This window comes from Eretmochelys imbricata, chromosome 1, assembly GCF_965152235.1.
Source record: "Eretmochelys imbricata isolate rEreImb1 chromosome 1, rEreImb1.hap1, whole genome shotgun sequence".
NCBI lineage: Eukaryota > Metazoa > Chordata > Testudines > Cheloniidae > Eretmochelys > Eretmochelys imbricata.
In genome coordinates this window covers 177,053,648-177,075,117 of record NC_135572.1, presented here as the reverse complement: position 1 = coordinate 177,075,117, position 21,470 = coordinate 177,053,648, and the positions used below count along the sequence as shown (strand labels likewise).

The following is a 21,470-nucleotide window of genomic DNA, read 5'->3' as shown; positions in this document are numbered from 1 at the left end:
ATTAAGGCGGGGTAAGGGGACAATGTATTCCATTAATTGAAAGAGGTGTGATCGCAACATAGCTTTCCACAGCCAAATAGCTGTCCTAAAATATTTTTCTTTGCACATTTATCCACTGATCTCTGTCTAGCATCTCAACATCAGTTACATTACCTGTCTTACTGGCAACTACACATACTCTTGAGTTCCTTGTCTTGGTTTTCTAGCACTTAAAATATATTAGGTGGCATCAAGTAAATGAGCTTCAGTTGTTGCCATTGGAGAAGAATCTCCTACACAGCGGTTAGCACTTGCAGTATTATACAGATTCCATTTCCAAACATACTATCTTGTAGACACTCTGACCATGTCAGACTTTGTCAGACTAATGATGCATGGAATAGCACAATGTCAGCCAAACGTATGGGCTTGAGTGTAGGCATCTTGGCAGCTGGTATACTGGAGATTCAGATTGGGTTGGTGAGAGCAAGAATCCTTAGTAAGGGTCTATATTGCCCTTCTATGTTTAATGGTAACTTATGTTTTATAGACCACCTTCCACCCTGAGGGGAATGAATAAAGTAAATTGATGTACATGCATCTCTTTATCTACCACTGGAAAGTGGCCACCTCTGTGCTGAAATGCTTTTTGTTCTCATAGCAATGCAATTATTTGATGCGAAGGGATCATATCCAATTGAAACTGCAGGGAGAATTCAAGAAAATTACTGGTTAACACTTGGACAGATATCAGAGCAAAGACCCTTGCTTTTAGGATGCATCTTCACTAGGAAAAAGGTGTTTTCTTAAGTCATGTTAGCTAACCTGGTAACCTAAGCTACGTCTACACTAGCACTTATGTCAGCAAAATTTTTGTCATTCAAGGGTGTGAAAAAATACACTCCTGAGTGACATAAGTTTTGTCTGCATAAGCACTTGTGTGTACAGTGCTATGTCAGCAGGAGACGCTCTCCTGTCGACGTAGCTTCCGCTGATCGTTGAGTTGGTTTTATTATGTCGACGGGAGAGCTCTCTCCCATCAGCGTAACGCAGCTACATGAGCACTTTTACAGCAGCACAGCTGTATCGGTACAGCTGTGCCAGTCTAAGCTAGTAAGTACACATGGCCTGAGACAAGATAAAATCTTAGTGAAATGAGGCACGGTATAGTTTAACATTGGCTAGCAATTGAGGTGAACTGTTTATCTTCGTTAGGATTGTATCTTGTGTTAGCTACCATGTGTTAGCTAGCACGAGTTAAGAATGCACCATTTTTTCCCCTAGTGCAGACAAGGCCTTATTGACTACAAAGTTTCAAAATCTTTGTTTTATGTCTCTTCATGCTCTGATGAACTGAGAGTAGGGTTGGATGCCAGGAACTCCTCAGTTTAATTTTGGCTTTGCTTTTGACTTCTCTGTGGGTGGGTGTGCTTGGATAAGTTACTTAAACTTTGTTTTCAACTTTTCTCACTGGTGAAAGAGCTGTACTATATAAAGGAAAGTTTGCACCATAGGCAGTACCATTTCCTGCAGCCACGAACTATTTCTTCAACACTGTTCCCATCCCGGTATTTAACTGATATCACTCAGTTCAACAAACAAATCTGATAGAACCACACTAAGTGGGTTGGCTCCAGGCCACTTGCTCATAGTCAAGGAGATATGCATTATAGCTTTTCGCTGCTGGTGTAACTTTGGGAGAAACATAAGCTACTGTAACCACATGGTACCATATTTTGGCCTGTAGAGTAGGGCATAGTATTACGGATTATGAGGGAGACGACATAGTAATGTTAAATCCATATTTTTGTGACCACATATTTGAATTTGAAACTAAAACAAAGAAGGTAGTGGTATGATGGTCACATTTACATAAAATAGTCATTTTTCAAGTGCACATCGATAGAAGCATACTGGAATAATTTAAATAGTAGATTTAATCTATTGTAAAAGCTTTAGCATAACTTGAAAATTTGTGGTAGTTCAATTTTAATCAAATTTATAATGCACTACATTATAAATACAGTTGTTTTTTTAAAACTAATTTATTTCAGCATAACTACTGGCAGGTTAAATTACACCTCTACCCCAATATAACGTGACCTGATACAACACAAATTCGGATATAATGCTGTAAAGCAGCGCTCCGGGGGGGCGGGGCTGCGCGCTCTGGTGGATCAAAGCAAGTTCGATATAACGCGGTTTCATCTATAACACGGTAAGATTTTTTGGCTCCTGAGAACAGCGTTATATTGGGGTAGAGGTGTATTTGAATTTTACAAATTGCTATAGACAAAGAAAATGTATAAATTATTTTTCTATAAATTCTTTCTGAATAGTTTTTCTGCTAAACACAATTCTGTTTCGGTTGTAGACACAAACTCTTCAAAATTTAGTTTACACTGTGCTAAATGAGCGTTGTCTTATAGACATTCACTGTTCTCCCTTGTTGTAATGCAAAAATTTGTTGTGGACCTGTATTTATAGTGTTAGGAACTGTACAGTATTTGCTAGAAGATTCTAGACTGTGATTGGTCAGGTATTGCTAATTTTTGGTGTCATGGTAGTGCCTAGAAATTCTGGTCACTGTGTTCATAAACATTATGAAAAGATTGTTTCTGTCTCAGAGTTTACAGTTTGTCCCCCATTCTGCACAGGCTTATACACTGAGAGTTCCTCTTAAAGCCAGTGGGGCTATTCCCTTTGGCTAAAGTTAAACATGTGTCTAAGTCTCTGCAGAATTGGAGTCTCTGTGATTGTATGACAAAGGACTGCTGTCTGCATGAGTACCCCTAACAAGTCAGAAGTAGGAATGAGATGAGCATTTCAGTTAGGCCTAAAACTCTTCAGAATGTTGTCAGAATTTTAAAACCGCGCCACCTTCCTCCTACCCAATGCTTTCCTGGAAGATACTACATGCAGTCTAGTCTAAAATACAAACTATGAAAAGATGAACATTAAAATTGAAACTTCCTGGTAGAAGAATACCACTGTGTGAAATTCTGTCCACCTGAACAATTTAAGACTCTAAAATGGAAGAAAACTAAATTGCTAGGAACACCTAAATAAAAATCTGATTTAAATTTAAAAAGCCAGTTTTAAAAGTTTAAAAAACATTATTTTTATTAATATTGGAAAGAAGTGTGTATTAAATTAAATGAAGGTTCTATGAATATTGCTCTTTTTGACTTTCTGTGAAGTAGGCTGGAAGAGCAGGTAAATCTACTTGGAGGCCTATATGAATATGAAAGGTATTTAACATGCACGCAGAATATATTCATAATCATTATTCCTACTTTAAAATTTGTGAGACACAATTTTTATACACATTGCTCTTAAACATACCAGGTAGCATTCCACAGAACTGCCTAAACAAGTCCGTTCTTTGTTTGTTTAGACTGCAGTTGTTTGTTACAGAGCGATCAATACCAGTTTGACAAGCAGGCTTGACATCTATACCATGTTAGGGTGTTGGTACATTTAATTTATATTTGGAATAAGTAGTCTTTGTCCTTCCTAATTAACGAGCATCATTCATGAGCAGTATCTTGTACCCTTTCAGAAGCCAGAGAGGTGTGGCTAGTGTTGTACAGTAGTACCTGTAACCTGGCTTAAATTAAACCTTTGCATTTCAATTCACTTGATTTTGATTTTGCAGGCTGGAAATATTTCTAGGCTCCCCTTATTATTTTTGTTTCTCTCCTGAAATTAGAAAGAGAACTACATATTACCATACAGGTATTTTTAATAGGATTGGAGGAGAGAGAGCAGGTCATTATGTAAGGGATCTTACACCTAATTCCATCAAGGGAAGCAGTAATAATGCACACTATCTTTGCAAATTTGTGGCCCACCTAAAGCACACGTATTCCAGGGAGTTTGCTGAAACAGTGAGTTCATCAGAAGCGGATGGACAAAAAATCTGAGTAGAACTGATATAGGATTGTTCCAGCTTTGTTTCCTAGGGTTTTTGTAGTTTAGTTCTAAATATGTCTAGTGATGGGGTTTCTGCTACTTTCTTTGGGATGCTTTTACAGACTGATCATTTAAACTGATAAATCTCACTGCTGGAAGATTTTAAGTTCTTTTTCTTAGATTTAATCTCATTACTCTTGTTTGTCTCTTCTTGGACCCACTCTTCCTCCCCCTCCTTAGTGTGCCTACACACTAAATATTTCTAGGCAATTATATTATCATCACACCCCATCCTCAGTTAGCCAACATACTTTTTAATCACAGTGTAAAGTAAATGGTATAGTTAGCAAATGGTAGTTAGTACAGGAATAGTTAATATTCAAGCAAACATGGATTACAGTTGATCTCATGTAGAAGTTCACTTTATAAAATGAAATGCTATTGAGCTGAAAGATCATTAGATAGTATAATTTTTCCCCTGGTGTTAACTGTAAATTGAGAATATCATCTTGAACCTTATAGTTAGTCATGGAAGGATTACATTTTTATTGGTAATTGTCAGTAAACATTGATTTTATCATACACACACAAACTGATGAAAAAAATTTTCATCCGTGATAACAGAAATTTACAGATGGGCAAAACAAGAAAAATGCTGCTTGAAAACTTTAATTAGAATAAAAATCCAGCAAGTTAGACTTTTGAATTAGGCTTGTTACAAATGGACTAGCGAATGAATAGCAAAAATAGGTATGCTTTGTTGATTTAAGGATATTTATTTTCTATATTTTGACACAGTGTTGACAGTTTGTGTTTTAAGTGTATAAAGGTTTAACAATTAAATCTGAACATCTACTGTCATTAAATAATTGTATAATGATACTATAATTTCCTGCAACTGTTAAAAAATGTAAATTGGTTAAAAAAATTCGTCAACATAAAATTGATATCTGTCAGTTACCAAAAAAAAAAATCAAAATCAAATTCTGTAAGCCTATTTATAGTATTAAACACAACCCCACGCTTCCACCACTTACACTGTTCAGCTATGCCTGATGTCTGAAGGCTAAATAGCCATTAAAGTCTAGTTTCTAAGGGCTTGTCTACACCTATGGTGTTGCAGTGGCACAGCTGCACCATTGTAGCGCTTAGTGAAGACGCTACCTAGGCTGATGTGAGAGCTTCGCCAACTTTCAGAGTCCGTGGCTATGTCCATAAGAGTAGCCCTCCTGTTGAAATAGCACTGTGTATACCAGGAGTTTGGTCAGCGTAACTGCGTCACTCAGGGGTATGAATTTTCCGCACCTCTAGTGACATAGTCATACCGACATAAATTCATAGTGTAGACCAGGGCTTAGAAGCTAAATTTCACTACTCAAGTTTGACTGCATTTTTTGCTGGAGTGCTTTTTTTGGGTGGAGGGGGAATCCACATTCCACGTAACAGCACGAGTCAAACAAAAGCCATGTGGCACAGCATGAGCAATGCATGAGTAAGTTTGCATCCAGTATGGCAGCAGACTGAATATTAGTACGTGTGTAATATGCTCCCAGTTTACACACTATCTTTATAGTTACAAGATTGATAAAGTACTTCATGGAAAATTGTTGAATGTTTGTTTTTATTCTTTTTTAAATACAGGAACATAGGAATTTGCCTTTCATGCGTGAATTGAGGTATCTCTTTGCACTTCTCGTTGGTTCAAAGAGAAAATATGTTGATCCATCTAGAGCAGTTGAAATTCTTAAAGATGCATTCAAATCAAATGATTCTCAGCAGGTAATATTTATTATAATTATATTTAAAATTGGATCTCCCTATGATCTCTGAACAGTAGTAAATATTTAACCTAAATAAAAAGCAAAATATACTATGTTCATAGTTGGTGACCATAAGATTTCTAATTCTCCTTTATTCACTTAATTGTTGTCCACGTGCAATGTTCTATGATCTCATTGGAGTGCTGCTTTGAGACACATGGTCTAAATCCATTTTCCAAATGGAAGGAAGTTTGTGGCAGAGTGTGCCTGACATAATCCATGCTTTTAAATTAACCCTCCCCTGCCACACTCAAACAAAAAAAACAACTTCAAAGCAGTGATATATATTACTTTACAAAGATTTTTACGAGAACCATGCTCTTGAGTTCCAACCTCATGTGTAAGATCCAGAAGTTAAATGGAGTTAGTAGTCTTTGGCAGAGCCTTACTCATGGGGAGCGCATTAGAGCCCTGAACTGGACTATTTTTAATCCCACTTCCGTCCCATTCCACAATACCCGCTTCCGCTATTATGGCAGTGGGTCCTGCGGGACCTGTAGGATCCTGGTCCCGCTGCAGGGCTCTACAGCACATCTCAATTATTAATCTTGGATCCCCAGATGGGAGGAATGGGCTAGATATTGATTCATTTGGAGAGTTTTGGTACTTCATTTTGTTCTAAATCATAGCTATTACATTTTACTGTTTCCAAGTAGTTTGTTTCTACTTAAATCTGTCATTTTATCCACATGGACTTGGTGGCTAAATCATTTGCTTACGGTACACTGAGTTCAGCGTTCCACGTGGATAGCATCAATCGCCACATGTCACATACCAAAGGACTTAGAGATGTATTGGAGCACGGGGGGTGCATGAGATCTCTGAGATCTGCCTAAGTATTAGGGATGTCTGGATTGTACTGACTGTTGAGGAACACATTCTGGGAGCCAAGATTGGAAAACCATTGTCGCATGGCCTTGAAACACTTGGATTTTGGAGTTCTTGTCGGTGTGGAAGCCACTGTGCTGCACTTAATAGTGTTAAAGAATACACATAAATATGTATTAATCATTGTTTATTTTCTTAACAGCAAGATGTGAGTGAATTCACGCATAAACTATTAGATTGGTTAGAAGATGCCTTCCAAATTAAAGCTGAAGAGGAGAGGTAAGGGGTTTTTGATATGCAAAAATGTATATTCATATAAATCTTCATCTAATTTCCTATCCTAAAGAACATTTAAACTGTTTTTTAAAAGACAACTGACTCCTCTGTCCTTTCCATCAACCAATGACCCATATTATGAAAATGAAATTTTAAAAAAGGAGATGACTTGGGTCCTGTCTACACTGGAAGAAATAGGGCTTATAATATGTAATAAGTCCAGCTCTACTAGTGGTAGCAGTGGTGTAAGTTGTAAGGTGGTTATGGCTCAGGAATTTTTATCACTTTTTATCTAATCATGTTCAAAGGCATTGTTCATTTTTGCACTGGACACTTTTTATCTTTCAGGCATAGATGCAAATTGGCTATTTTGTTGATTGTAAATTTTTAGGACTGATAAAAAGAATTAGTGGACACTGAATGTCGATGAGAATTTTCTTGTTTTAACTACTGTAATGGCCCAGTCCAATTCCTGATTGTAAGACTTCCGTTGAACTCAATGACAGCTGGATCTGACCTTAACTTTAGGGTATATTTGTTTTCTGGTTAGTATTAATCCCTTCCCCCTTCCTGAAAACGTATTCATTTTGTTGCTGGGACAGATAACATCTTATTGTACTTCAGTTAAAAGCTGATTTTTCTAAATGCAGATATGTTTCTTTCTAGGTACTCTCAGTAAGTTTTATTTATTTTGCTATCTTATCTTTTTCATCTTAGGAAACGTAGGGAACTTGGTATGAAAATAGAAAAATATTAAGGAACTAAAATGCATCATGGCCAATCAATTGGGTTTTGTCTTCAAAGAAAATTTGTTTTTAAATACAGTAGTTTAAATACTTTCAAAACTTCTTCCGATTTCTTCTCACAAAAGCTAACTATTCACTGTGTCACTGTACATTCTTTTTCTTTTGAACAATTAAATTTTTAGGAGGGTGGAGGGAACTCACTCGTACATGGTTATGTATGTTTACAAGTTTACAATGACTTCAATTCTGAGTTTGGATATGCATGGAACTTCCCAGAATAAAATATACTTACTTTGTGAATACATTTCACCATTGTGAATATATAAATCCTTAGATTACCATGAGCAGATGAAAGTACAAAACTTGACATTTACAATAATTAAAAATGAATTATGCCACTATATAGATTTACGTAATAAATGCAAATGCTTCTTACATTTTGTAACTGTTGGTTTACGTGGCTTTGGTCTTACAGTTGCATATTTCATTTTTTTAGGGATGGAGAGAAGCCAAAGAACCCAATGGTAGAGTTGTTTTATGGACGATTTCTAGCAGTGGGTGTGCTTGAAGGTATGCATTTTATTGTAGTTGAACTAGAAAAGATGTCAGTTAAAATTTTTTAAATATACATCTAGTTAAACAAATGAACTGTATAATTGCACGCATTTTCTAAATGATGCCTTACTCCACAGAATACATCTTTAAAATATGTACCATAGCATAAGTTCCCTTTAAGCCGCGCAGCTGCATGGCCCCGCAACAGCCTATCAAGGGCTGTGCAAGCACTCAGAGCTGTGGTGGGGAGAGGCGCCTTTCCCCCAGGCCCAGATCTGCCGTGGCGGGGGGAGGTGCCTCTCCTCCACCTCAGCCCTGGAGCTGCCACAACCAGGCAGAGGTGGGGAGAGACACTCTTCCCCAGCCCCGGAGCTGCTGCGGCCAGAGAGAGGCACCTCTGCCCCAGCCTTGGAGCTGCCGGGGAGCAGCATCTCTCCCCAGGCTGCTGCGGGGAGAGAGGGCTGGGGGAAGTCCTCTCTCCCTGCTTCGGCCTCAGGGCAACCTGCACTGCAAACCCCTCATACCTGTTCCCACCCCAGAGCCCACATCTTCAGCTGGAGCCTCACCCCCCTGCATCCCAACCCTCTGCTCCAGCCCTGAGCCCCTTCCTGCACCATGAAACCCACATCCCACCCCTGAGCCCACACCCGCAGACAGAGCCCACAGCCCAACCCTCTGCCCCAGCCCTAAGCTACCTCCCACACTCCGAACCCCTTGGCCCCACCCCCACCACACATCACCTCCATATTGGTGCACATAACAAAATTTGTTCTGCACATGCATGGGAAAAATTTGACCACAACTGTGACCAGTTTTTTCATAGAAAAAGCAAGGACATGGATAGTGGGGTTTTTTGTTTTGGTTTTGGTTTTGGGTTTTTTTAAAACTAATATTAGGAAGACTTCAGATAATTTCCAGTCAAGGTGTGTGGGTGTGTGTGTGTTCAGGTGCAGCACAATTTAGGTAGAGTTGAGTGTAAACACTCCTGAGAACTGGCAAATACTTCCTACTAGGCTACAGAAAATCCTGTTCCTGCATGTGTTTGCAAGTGAGCTGTTCTCTCTATGAAACATGTAGCAGTTTAAAATTTCTAATACTTTGAAGATTATGATGTTCCACTTTTACAGAAATCACTCTGAAAAACATTTCAACCAAATTTAAAGAGACTTCCCGGTTGTGTGTCTACCTGGAACATCCTCCCTCCTGCTTCATTCTTTTTTCAAATCTATCCTACAAACTCATTACTTTGAGCTAACATTCCAACTCATATCTGCACTCACGCACTCTCATTCATGTTTTCTACATCGGAACATGGCAAGGTTACAAAACCAAAGGAGCAGAAGTAAAGCAATGGGTCATAAATCATGACTCTTGTAATGACTGACATAAAGTATGCCTAAATAAATACATGTAAAATAAAATTCTTTTCTTCCTTTTTGGTGTTACCCATTATTACTCTCCCTGTCTCCATAGCAGGATGTCTTTACAGATTTGTATAAATTACTGTAGCATTCTCAGGGCAGAAGTCTTAGCTTGTCCTCTTCTTATTGCCTAATTCTACAGAACATTTATACCAATAGTTCTTCATCCCATTAGTAGTCCCATTGACTCTGGGACTATACAGGTAAGTAAGAACTATTGAATTAGTTTCCTGGTTCGGGCTCTTACATTTCACCTGTAAATGCTATGCACATCGGGAGTGCTACATCAATAATACGTAAAACTAGTTGTTAAAGTAACATACATGTAGGAACTAAAATATGTAGTAGATTTTAGTGGTTGAGGAGCAAAAAAATAGTCTTTCACTTTAATATTCTATCCAGATCATTTTTCCTCCAAAGTAACTTATTTTCATGCATCCGATTGATTTGTTCAATACCAGTATATAATCTGGAACTTGCAAATGTAGTACCTATCTTTGTTCCCCTTTTTAAAGAAGACTTGATGAATTATGCACCAGTCAGCCAAACTTCGATACCTGGAAAGATACTGGAACAAATTATTAAACAATCCGCTTCTAAGCACGAAGAGAATAAGAGGGTTATAAGGAATAGCCAGCGTGTATTTGTCAAGAACAAATCATGCCAAACCAACCTAATTTCTTTCTCTGACAGGGTTACTGGCCTCTAGTGGATAGGAGGAAAGCAGTAGATGTGATACCTTGATTTTTAGTAAGGCTTTTGACCCAGTCTCGCATGACATTCTCGTAAGCAAACTAGGGAAACGTGTTTTAGATGAAATTACACAAGTTGGGTGCACAACTGGTTGAAAGACCATATTCAAAGAATAGTTATCAATGGCTTGTTGTCAAACAGAGAGGTTGTATCTAGTGGAGTCCCGCAGGGGGTCAGTCCTGGGTCTGATACTGTTCAGCATTTTCATTTATGACTTAGGTAATAGAGTGGGGAGAGTGCTTATAAAATTTGCACTATACATTCTAGGATGCAATACAGACAGTGAGGGGTTATCACCACCTGCCCTGCAACCTTGGGTGCCTCATAGTGCTTTGCTGCTATTACTCCCAAACTTGGGCCCCTTACAAACAGCCAAAGAGCATGCAGGTCACACTCTGAGAATGTGTATAGCTGCAGCCTGCCAGTGACTTCTGTCACACACTGTCTTCCACCAGCCTTGGTTACCATTTGCATGGTGACCCCCCACACACTCCCAATTCCAGATACCTCTCCCCTCTACCCCTACCAAATGTGTTCTCCGCTATCCAGCCGTCTCCAGTTATTAGAGGTCCATTGCCCCTATAAGAGGTCATTGTACAACAGTTTACTACTTTGGTTGGAGACAATTCAGTTTAAACACAAAACTGGATTAGCTTTGATTTTAAAGAATAAAACAAGTTTATTTAACTACAAAGAGAGATTTTAAGTGGGTACAAATATAAGGCATTCAAGTCAGAAATGGTTACAAGAGAAATAAATATAAAACACTTTATAGTAACTCAAATTTAACAAACTAGAGTGTTCAAGGTGACATTCTGACCAAATGTTTCTAGCAACAGGCTGGAACTCCTCCCAAAATCCAAAGGCTGTTTTTTCTGTCTTTTCATGTGAGATAGAGAGAGAGAATACTTAGGGTATTTTTGCCTCTCACTTTTATAGTCCCGTCACCCTTTGAAATGCGTTTTCATGAGGGTTACCTCTAGATAAAGTTCCTTCAGGCTATGGGGATGGAGACTTGGGGTCTCATGGTGAAGGAGGTTCTATGGTGTTCGCTAAAATGAAAATCAATCTGTTTCTGCCCCCCTTCGCTGCCAAAGAATTGCCACTTGACCAGTTATTATCAATCAACTTTGATGACCCTTGGCTAGATGTGTCAGCATGTCTTTTGTCTTCAAGAAACTGGTTTATCCAGTCCACAGAAATGTCTGGTAAACACATTTCAGTCATAACTTCAGCTTATGTTCATAACTGTACATATAATGTTGCTACACATGTTTCAGCACGGTATTATTGACCAGCAAGCTAAGCTATTAGTTTTCAAATGATGTTTTACAAGGCATATTTTGTACAAAGACTATCACAATGGTGTGTACAGTGTGACTACAGGGATGCATTATTTGCAAATGACACCAAGCTGGGAGGGGTTGTAGACACTTTGGAGGGCAGGCGTAGAATTCAAAATGACCTTGAAAAATTAGATAGTTGGTCTGCAGTTAGCAAGATGAAATTCAGTAAAGACAAGTGCAAAGTACTTCTCTTAGGAAAGAAAAATCAAATGCACAGCTGCAAATTGGGGAATAACTAGGCATTTGTGCTGCTGAAAAGTATCTGGGGGTTATAGCAGATCACAAATTGAATGTGAGTCAACAATGTGGTGCAGCTGTAGAAAAGACTAATATCATTCCGGGTATATTAATAGGAATAGCATATATAAGATGCAGGAGGTAATTGTGCTGCTCTTCTCAGTGCTGGCAAGGTCTCAGCAGTCTCTGGTTCTGGGTGCCACACTTTAGGAACAATGTGGACAAATTGGAGAGAGTCCAGAGGGGAGCAACAAAAATAATAAAAGGTTTAGAAAATCTGACCTATGAAGAAAGATTTAAAAAGCTGGGCTTGTTTAGTCTTGTGAAAAGTGAACTGAGGGAACGCCTGATACCATTTTTCAGATATGTTAAAGGATGCAATAAAGAGGTCTGTGATCAGTTGTTCTCCATGTTTACTAAAGGGTAAGACAAAAAAAGTAATGGGCTTACCCTGCAGCAAGGGAGATTTAGGTGAGGTATTAGGAAAAATGTTCTAACTGTAAGGGTGGTTGGTTAAGCTCTGGAATAGTCCTTCAAGGGAGGTTGTGGACTCCTCATCATAGGAGGTTTTTAACAAGTTAGGCAAACACCTTTCAGGGAGGGTCTAGGTTTACTTGGTCCTTCCTCTGCACAGGAGGCTGGACTTAATGACCTCTCAAGGTCCCTTCCAGCTCTGCGTTTTTGATTCTCTGATCCTAACACATGACTGACTAGACGCTTAAATGACAAATGTTTATGCATAAAACCTTAATTGTTAATACCTCTCTCCTGCCAAGGTAAGAAATTTGAAAACACAGAAATGTTTGGCCAGTACCCACTCCAGGTTAATGGCTTTAAAGATCTGCATGAGTGCCTAGAAGCTGCCATGATTGAAGGGGAGATTGAATCTTTACATTCAGAAAATTCTGGAAAGTCTGGCCAGGAGGTGAGTTAAATGTTGGGTTCCTGTAGGGGCTAATAGTGCCTCTTTATGGTGATGTAAATCCAGGGCAAGATTATTAACCAAGAGTGCAGATCCCCAGAGAGCACTGTGCTGGTGATCACGCAGGCTGCAGCTGTAGTGGTGTAAGCCAAGCCTAAATCAAGCCTGTGTGGTATGCACTGTGTTTGTAAGGAGTGCAAATGGCTACTGCTCACCGGACAGATCAAATAGAAGGAGTCAATTCAGCATCGGGCCCTGGAGAAGCATATGGTGATGCAAAAAATTGCTGCATCTGCTATGTCGTGCAGTCCTGAGTGAGCACCATGTCTCCAGTGTGGCTGGAGATGTCCCTCTGCAGACTTATGGGTCCACCTTCATCTTTCTGAGATGGCATTGAGGGTCACATGACCAACATTTTTCGCATGGGCTACCCTGCTTTTGCTAGAACACAGTTGCCAGAGTAGACAATTATAGTGGTGAAGTAGCACAGGCTGTAACAATGCTCATTTGCATAACCCCTCCCTGTCATAGTTGACTCAATCCTCATTTGCATACTGAATCACTGTATCATAGAGAACATGCACAGGCTAAGCTGTGCTGGGTTCCTTTTGACTATTTAGGCAATGGATTTGGGTGCCTTGCTATTTGCTCCTGCAGATTTTAAGCTCCTGCATGACCTAATGAGCTGACATTTTTCAGGTAACAATTTTGGTCTGAATTTAGTGTACAGATGACACACGTGTACAATGTTGTTCGTAGTACAATTATAAAAATGTGGTTTTTGCCAGGTATTGACATTTTTTTCTTTCTTCTGACAATTTATCATCTTCAGAAGAGTCTAACACACTACATAATAACTGCATATCTATCTAGTCTGGGACTAGCCTGTTTGCAATATGTCAGTAGAACTTAACTCTGACCTAAGATTTAAAAAAAAAAAAAAAAAAAAAAAGACAAGTCAACACTCCATTATTTGGGGTGGGCTGGATTATTTAGAAATTTATTTTTTATTTGAATAAATTAGGATGTAAATGTTTTCAGTATGCAGGCAAAAGTAGAAGGGGATGAGATGATTCTTTTTTTGCATCCCCCATAATGGTTAAGCCACATTCTCTCAGTTTATGTATTTTCACTATCATGTCACACCTATCTCAAGAATGTGAAATCCTTCCTAAAAGGATTGTGTTGTCTCCTTAGTTCAGATGTAGTCTTTCCTTTCGTGTAAATATGTTACAATAACAAAACATTATTACCTTTAAAGTGGTGTCAAAATATACATTAGCTTTTAATTACAAAGCATAACAGCATAATAAAAGCATTCTCCAATTTGTAGCTGTAATTTCTGTCAGAGTGTGGGGGAGTCAGGGCCCTGCACCCCACTCTTCCTGCGATTCACCATGACTCTCAGCCAGCCAGTAAAACGGAAAGTTTATTGTATGATAGGAACACAGTCCCAAACAGAGCTTGTTGGTACAACCAGGACCCCGCATTCAGGTCCTTATGCGGGGCAGGGAGCTTAGACCCCAGCCTTGGGGTTCCCTCCATTTCCCCAGTCCTCTCCCAACTCAAAACCCCCTCTAGCTGTCTCACCCAGCCTCCCCCTGGCTCCTCCTTCAGCCTTTGTCCAGCGTCCCAGCAAAAGGTGTTGCCTCACCCAAACCCCCCTCCTGGCTCAGGTTACATGCTCAGGTATCGTCCCTCCAATGAAGCCATCCCCTGCTATCCCATCCCCAATGCAGAAAGTCCCAGTAAAACTCCCCTGCAACATTCCCAGGTCAATCCGCCACACTCCCTGCTCCGTCACATTTTCCAATTGGCTAATACTGTCAAAAGTTTTAAAATTTCTCTTCTGCACTTATTCCTTTTACTATCAACTGCTGTTTGTTTCACCTTTGCCTACAGATCCCACATTCGTGTTGTTTTCTTTTCGGATGACATTTTCTGTTTGTGCAGGTGACCAGAATAAAAAAATAAAACAAATACAACTTCAGCATAAATTCAACATTTTTATGATAAGGCTGTAGGGTAACACCTTTCCTGAAGCAGACAAACATACAAACAAAGACTTTGCTAAAGTATCTCGGTGCAATATGAAGCACAATTTTTTTATGAAAGTCAGTCTGCTTTTTGTGTGTGGTGAACACGGTGGACACCACACCTTTAAGATTGTGTATACGTGCACACGGGCATGCGCACACAGTTGAAATGGAGCAGTTTAATTATAATCTGTTAGTTACAAATTCCAGGGTTCAGTGGTTTTTGAAATCGACTATATGAATGTTGACAAATTGTAGAAAACCGAGAAGAATGTTCTTGATTGTCCGTCTTTGCATCTTGTAAAGTTAAGACACTGGATTTTAATTTCTACATGAAGGCAGAAGCAAAAACAGCCATGTAGCATATTCTAAAGAATTGTTGACAGTGGTAAAACCAGAAAGACAATATCCAAATCTCAGCAAAGAAGAATATTGCTGCACAATTACCAATCTAAGATGACAGCAGATGTACAGTAAATTAGTCCTAGTTCCCATGGAGGGTATTAAATATTAAAAATAGCCAACAAATCTTTAAGGTGTTGGAAATATTGCAGACGGCTGAATTTCTCATAGCTTTAACAAAGGACATAGCACTTCAGAAAAAAACCTCAGGTTGCTATTTGCCATTGGTGATGTAAGGAAACAAAACTTGGCTGCCATAAGAGCCTGGAAGGTCACTAAACTTATATGGTTACAAACACTGGCAATTCATATCTACTCTCAAAGTGATGGCAGGTTTTAATTCTGTACTAAACTGATGGGATGTGAAAGATACTGAGAACTCTGGTTTACCTTGTGTGTTCCACCCAGGTAATCCTGTTGGTAACAATTGGGCTCTAATGATCTCAAGTTTGAATAGAAACAGTCAGTCTTACTTAAACTAAAGATGAAAGGTGGGGGAACCATACAAAGTTGACACTGATCCATTGTCGAAATCTTTTTTTTTTTTTTTTACCCACGGGGTTGGAATCATTATTGTAACTGTATGACCAAACAATTGCAGTATGGTTGAAAAGAATTTACTGTGTGCTTCTTTTGTTTGTTTTTTCAGCACTGGTTCACTGAACTTCCTCCTGTCTTAACTTTTGAGCTCTCAAGATTTGAGTTTAACCAGGCTTTGGGAAGGCCAGAGAAGATCCACAACAAATTAGAATTTCCTCCAATTTTATATCTGGACAGGTACGGTATAATGTAGTCATCGGTATCTTAAAGTGTGTTTACAGATTAAATCACACAGAATTGGTTAAACTGCCAGTTTTTCTTACACTGGGTTAACTCATAGTAATCATAGAACTGGAAGGGACCTCAAGAGGTCATCTAGTCCAGTCCCCTGCACTTGTGCAGGACTAATTATCTAGACCAGTAGTGGGCAACCTGCCACCCGTCAGGGTAATGCGCTGGCAGGCCGCGAGGCAGTCTGTGTTGATGATCCGCTGGCCGCCACTTTCCGCAGCTCCCATTGGCTGGGAATGGCGAAGCATGGTCACTGGGAGCTGCGGGCGGCCGTGCCTGCGGACAGTCAATGTAAACACTGTCTCACAGCCTGCCAGCGGATTACCCTGATGCCCACCACTGATCTAGACCATTCCTGACAGGTGTTTGTCTAACCTGCTCTTAAAAATCTCCAATGATGGAGATTCCACAGTCTCCCTAGGCAATTTATTCCAGTGCTTAACCACCCTGACAGGGAGTTTTTCCTAATGTCCAACCTAAACCTCCCTTGCTGGAATTTAACTCCATTGTAATGTTACATTGTAAAGAGCATTGCTTAATTGTTAATGGTTTGTAATAATCATTTTAGTAGGTTCATGCAACTGACAAAAGTTGTAGGTATATTGCTATTTATATTACTGAAACACACTCCATGCTACAGCTTTTGACCCAGTTTATAACTAGTTACTTAAATGATTAGTCTGAACAGTGTTATTCCATAGTGTTTCAAATACTATTTCCCCAATGTTTAAGATGTGCACATGGAATACGTTACTGCACAGACTGTTAAGCCAGTTAGGAGCACTTGAGGGATATGTCCACACTGCCGAAAAAAGGGTGCTGTACTAGTTTACAGAGTGCTGGGTGAAATACTGTTAGCTGATGATGATGTGGTATAAACCAACCATGTTTGTGAGGACAGACCATTTTCATGACTAACTATCAAAAAGCATGTTGAGAAGTAGTTACGATATATTTGTATTTGTTGTGTGGACAGAGTTTTAGAGCTTGGGAATCAGACTTTTCTGAAAGTTTTATAATGCCAAATATGATGCCAAAGATTAGCATAAGCTTGTATTTTGTATAAGTAATTCAAGTCAGAATGAAATTAATTAAAAAATATTCTTCTGATTAATAGTGGACAAACAAATGTAAATGTCTTAAGCCTGTTCCACGTTTAATTTAGGTGGATATAGGTTCTTAAGGCTGTGAAAAATACATACTCCTGAATGCTATGGTTAATCCAACTAGACCTCCGGGGAGCACATGGGTAGGTTGATGGAAGAATTGTTCTGTTGACCTAGCTACCTTTGCTCAAAGAGGTAAATTAACTACATTGACAGGAAAAAACCCTTCTGATGATGTAGGAAGTGCCTATGCTACGGTGCTGCAGTAGTGTAGCTGCAATGCTGAAGCTACGCTGTTGTAGGGCCTATGGTGTAGACATGGCCTTATCATTAGTCTCTTCTTTTACATGTGTGTTTTAATGCATCGTAAGTGGACAAAAAATGATTTTAGTGAATCAAACTCAGTTGTTAGTGAATGTGCATGACAGTTAATAGAGTTCAGTGTCACTACTGAAATGCAGAAGGGTGATTCCTTGTCTACCATTTTGTTTTCACAGATACATGCACAAAAACAGAGAAATTACAAGAATTAAACGGGATGAGATCAAGAGACTTAAAGAGTATCTCACAGTGTTACAGCAGAGATTAGAACGGTACTACAGATGATTTTTCCAAACATAAGTGCAAGTGACATTGAATTGTAGGCTGTACAGATCAGAATAATTCATGGTATATAATTAAGTGTTCCGAAGTTCCTCTTAGACCTTTGTTCCATTCCACTTGCAACTTCTGTGGAATGTTTGTTTAAGCAAAATAATTAAATGCATGGAATTTATTATGGCAGGTTTATTTTACTTAATTGTAGTCTGCCAAAAATTCCATTTTGTATGAGTGCCATGATATTTATACATTTCTATGGTTAACAGATATTTAAGCTATGGTTCTGGTCCTAAACGATTCCCCCTGGTAGATGTCCTACAGTATGCATTGGAGTTTGCATCAAGTAAACCTGTCTGCACTTCTCCAATTGATGATATTGATGCTAGTGCTCCCCCTAGTGGTACTGTAACAACACAGACGATACCAAGGTAAAAATGAGATCTCATTTGTGTGTGTTCTTTATTTAGCGTTTCTGGTTTTAGGTGTTTGTTTTTAGGCAAATTATGGATCACTTTTAAGGAATGAAGTTTGCCTCCAGTATGAGGAATGACTAGGAGGAGGGAGAGGAGTTGTTTTTTTTAATATTTTTGTCCAATAATAGTAAAAATGAGCCCTCTTAAAAGCCAGAGCTCCTAACTAATATGGGAAGTTCTAGGATTTGCTCCTCCTCCTCATGAATATTTTTCAGTAATAACAAAAATACTATATATTGAGTATTTTTGTTATGTATTTATAAAAACCTATTCTCAAATTTTGTTTTGGTGAAGATTTGTCAATTTTAAACTAAAACCAGAAGCCATATTGCTGTGTATTGTGAATTATCTCTAAGAAAAATTTATCTTAGTGATAGAATTATGTGACCCTATGAGCTCATCTGTTCTGTTAATGTCTGATTCTAGTTATAAAACTTAAACTTTTCTAAAAACTGAATTATTATAGTTTGAGTGACAGTTGCAATTCTAAAATGAATACAAGATTTTATAGGTGTATAAATTATACATCACTGGAAAAATATATTATCAGAATCCATATGCGTGTGTTGAATGGCTCCAACTGTTGCTTTAATCCAGCAATGATCTGCATTTCTAAATTTCTGTCATATGCTATTTGCTCTTCTTGTGCTTCATTACTTAAAATTGCTGTTTGATCATGTTGGTTTAGGTAAGTGTCGGAATACCATGCTGACAGAGGTCAAATTCTGCCCTTATTTCCACCCCATTGAAGTAAATGGATTTGAGAGATTTGCAGATGAGAATCGAACATGGCACTGTGACAATGAATCAGTGCTTTCATACCAACCGATTCATTGGGATAGTAGGTCCCAATCCAGCAAAGCAACTAAAGACTTGCGTAACTTGCGAGTATCCCTGCTGAAGTAAATGGATCAAAAGTTTTCTTTTTAAAAGTGCTGAAGTGCTTTGCTGGTACTGCTCTGATCATCATGAATATAGAAACTTCCTATTAATAAAATAGGTGACAGACTCCAGCAAGGGAACACTGTTTGCCTGAATTACACTACAGAAAGTGCTTTGCTGTTTAAAATTGTGCTGTGTACTGAGATCATTTTGTGAGAAGAGAGTATTGTGACTTTTAGGCCCATATGTTAGAAACATTAAAAACACAAATCAGATTAGCATACCTTCAACTATAAGCGTTCCCTGAGTTCTCCAAATCACAATATACTCCAGTCAATCTCAAATAACCTCATGAGGCATAATCCCAAGTAAATAGATCTGTTTTGCTATGAAGGTTAACTAATTTGGGCTCTGTCATATGTACAAATCTGGAAACTAAGCACAAATTTTTTAGCCGACGCCGAAATGGGGAGGCATAAGGGCAAAAGTGGTCTCTGGGGCTGTGTATAAACTTGGTTGTTTTTTAATTTCCCACCATTGCTACCAAAGGACATAGTAGTAGTTACTCCTGGTGTAATTCTGTGCCAAAAAATTCAAAATTCTGTCCACAACATTTTAAAATTCTACATTATTTTGCATATCTTACTTTTCAAAATAACACAGTATTATCACACCAGTTTCAATTATTTTGGTAATTTATTTCAAAGTACCCGTCAGCACATATATCTGTAACAATACACACAACAAAAAAGTTTCAGGAAATGTTTTTTGACAAATGGATTCCTTACTAGACTTATTAATCCAAAACTGAGTAATAATTCATTTAAACTACAATACTGAACCGTATTTCCCACCCCTCTCCAAAGCAATGCAAAGCCTTGGGGAAGTCAGGGGTAACAGAGGAGCTGAGGGAGAGGGAAGTAATGGCTGGGCAGGAGCTTGGAGGGTTATTGGATATGGGTGGGAGAAGTATGGAACAGTTTGGGGGTTTTTTGCATGGGAGGGATTGTTTGGGAGTAGGGGAGCTTCCCCCAGGCAGACACTGGCTGACCCCTAGCTTCTCCCATTCAGTCAGGCACATCTGCCCCGTCCCCATCTATCCCTGCACGCCCTCTCACCTCATCCCCATGTGTCCCTTCAGTCCCATTCAGCCACCCTCTCTCATCCTATACCTACGTGGCCCTCACCCCCCACTGCCATTCAGCCTCTGCCTCAATGCTATCACCCCACTAGCTCGTGTGCCCCTTCCCCAGTCTGTCGTCCCGTGTCGTTCCCCACCCCCCCCCCACCACCACCACTAGCCCTTCTGGTCCCCAGTCTATGTGACCTCCCAGCAACCCTGTGTGCCCTGTTCTCTCCGTCCTCCCATATCTTATGCCTCCTCGCCTAGCCCCATGGGCATGGTGCTGTGAGGAAAGTAGCCTCTGCCCCCTCTCTCTCTGCAGCTGCCTGCTCAGGCCCTGAGCTGGCTGACCTCTCTTCTGGTACCACAGCAGCCCTTGCTGGGAGAAAGGTGTAATTGCAGCGTCTCCCCAGCAGAATGTATTATTCTGTGCGGGGAGGAATCTGCAGGGAACATGGATTCTTCATGTGCGCAGTGGTGCAGAATTCCCCTAGGAGTAAATAGCAGCAGTGTTAACGCAGATGTTTACTCTTGTCACAGGAGCTTGTGCTCACTAGAGCTCCCATTGTTGCTCGCACTGTTGGATTAATATCAGTTTAGCAATGGTGGAAATCCGAAGAAAAAGTCTACTGTGGACAAGGTGTAAGGAAACCAGTACTTAATTTGTGGACTGTATTGCTTTAACCTGATAACTGTTAGCTTTAAAGTGTTTAAAATTGCTCAGATTAAAAAACAAAAATGATTAGGGATTGGTTGGTTTATATTTCAGCTACAAGTGTCTGTGAAGTCAGTTTCTGTATAGCTTGTGTATAGGAAGTTTGAAGTCTCTTGTTTCATATTTTAAATAAATACAGCACAACAGAACAACAGGGGCCTTCATCTTCAGAGATACCAAGCACATCACCTGTCCAAAGATCAGTAATACACAAACCATTCACACAGTCCCGAATTCCTCCAGACCTGCCAATGCATCCAGCACCAAGACACATAACGGAAGAAGAGCTTTCAGTGTTAGAGGGCTGTTTACATCGTTGGAGGACTGAAGTAGAAAATGACACTAGAGGTACTCTGAGAAAGTAGAGACTACAGTTGCTTTTGAAAAGGGTTACTGAAAATGTTTTGCTTCTGGAGGAAGAAAATAAGTGTGTTTGACTTCAATCACTTTTCCTAATTCTTACTGAATTTACATTTGTCTTCAACAGACAGATGAAGTAAAAAC

The 21,470-nt window shown here is 39.3% G+C and overlaps 1 protein-coding gene across 6 annotated transcripts in view; it reads left to right on the top strand.

Moving 5' to 3' along the window:
* Window positions 1–21,470, top strand: part of USP25 (ubiquitin specific peptidase 25) — a 146,098-nt gene that overhangs the window by 81,236 nt on the left and 43,392 nt on the right. For all 6 annotated transcript variants that reach the window (XM_077819893.1, XM_077819886.1, XM_077819879.1 and 3 more), the window contains exons 7-14: window positions 5,536–5,673; window positions 6,745–6,821; window positions 8,061–8,134; window positions 12,653–12,801; window positions 15,886–16,013; window positions 17,671–17,766; window positions 18,040–18,201; window positions 21,106–21,314. In XM_077819893.1, the coding sequence (XP_077676019.1) occupies window positions 5,536–5,673; window positions 6,745–6,821; window positions 8,061–8,134; window positions 12,653–12,801; window positions 15,886–16,013; window positions 17,671–17,766; window positions 18,040–18,201; window positions 21,106–21,314 (1,033 nt within the window). The remainder of the gene's footprint in view (window positions 1–5,535; window positions 5,674–6,744; window positions 6,822–8,060; window positions 8,135–12,652; window positions 12,802–15,885; window positions 16,014–17,670; window positions 17,767–18,039; window positions 18,202–21,105; window positions 21,315–21,470) is intronic.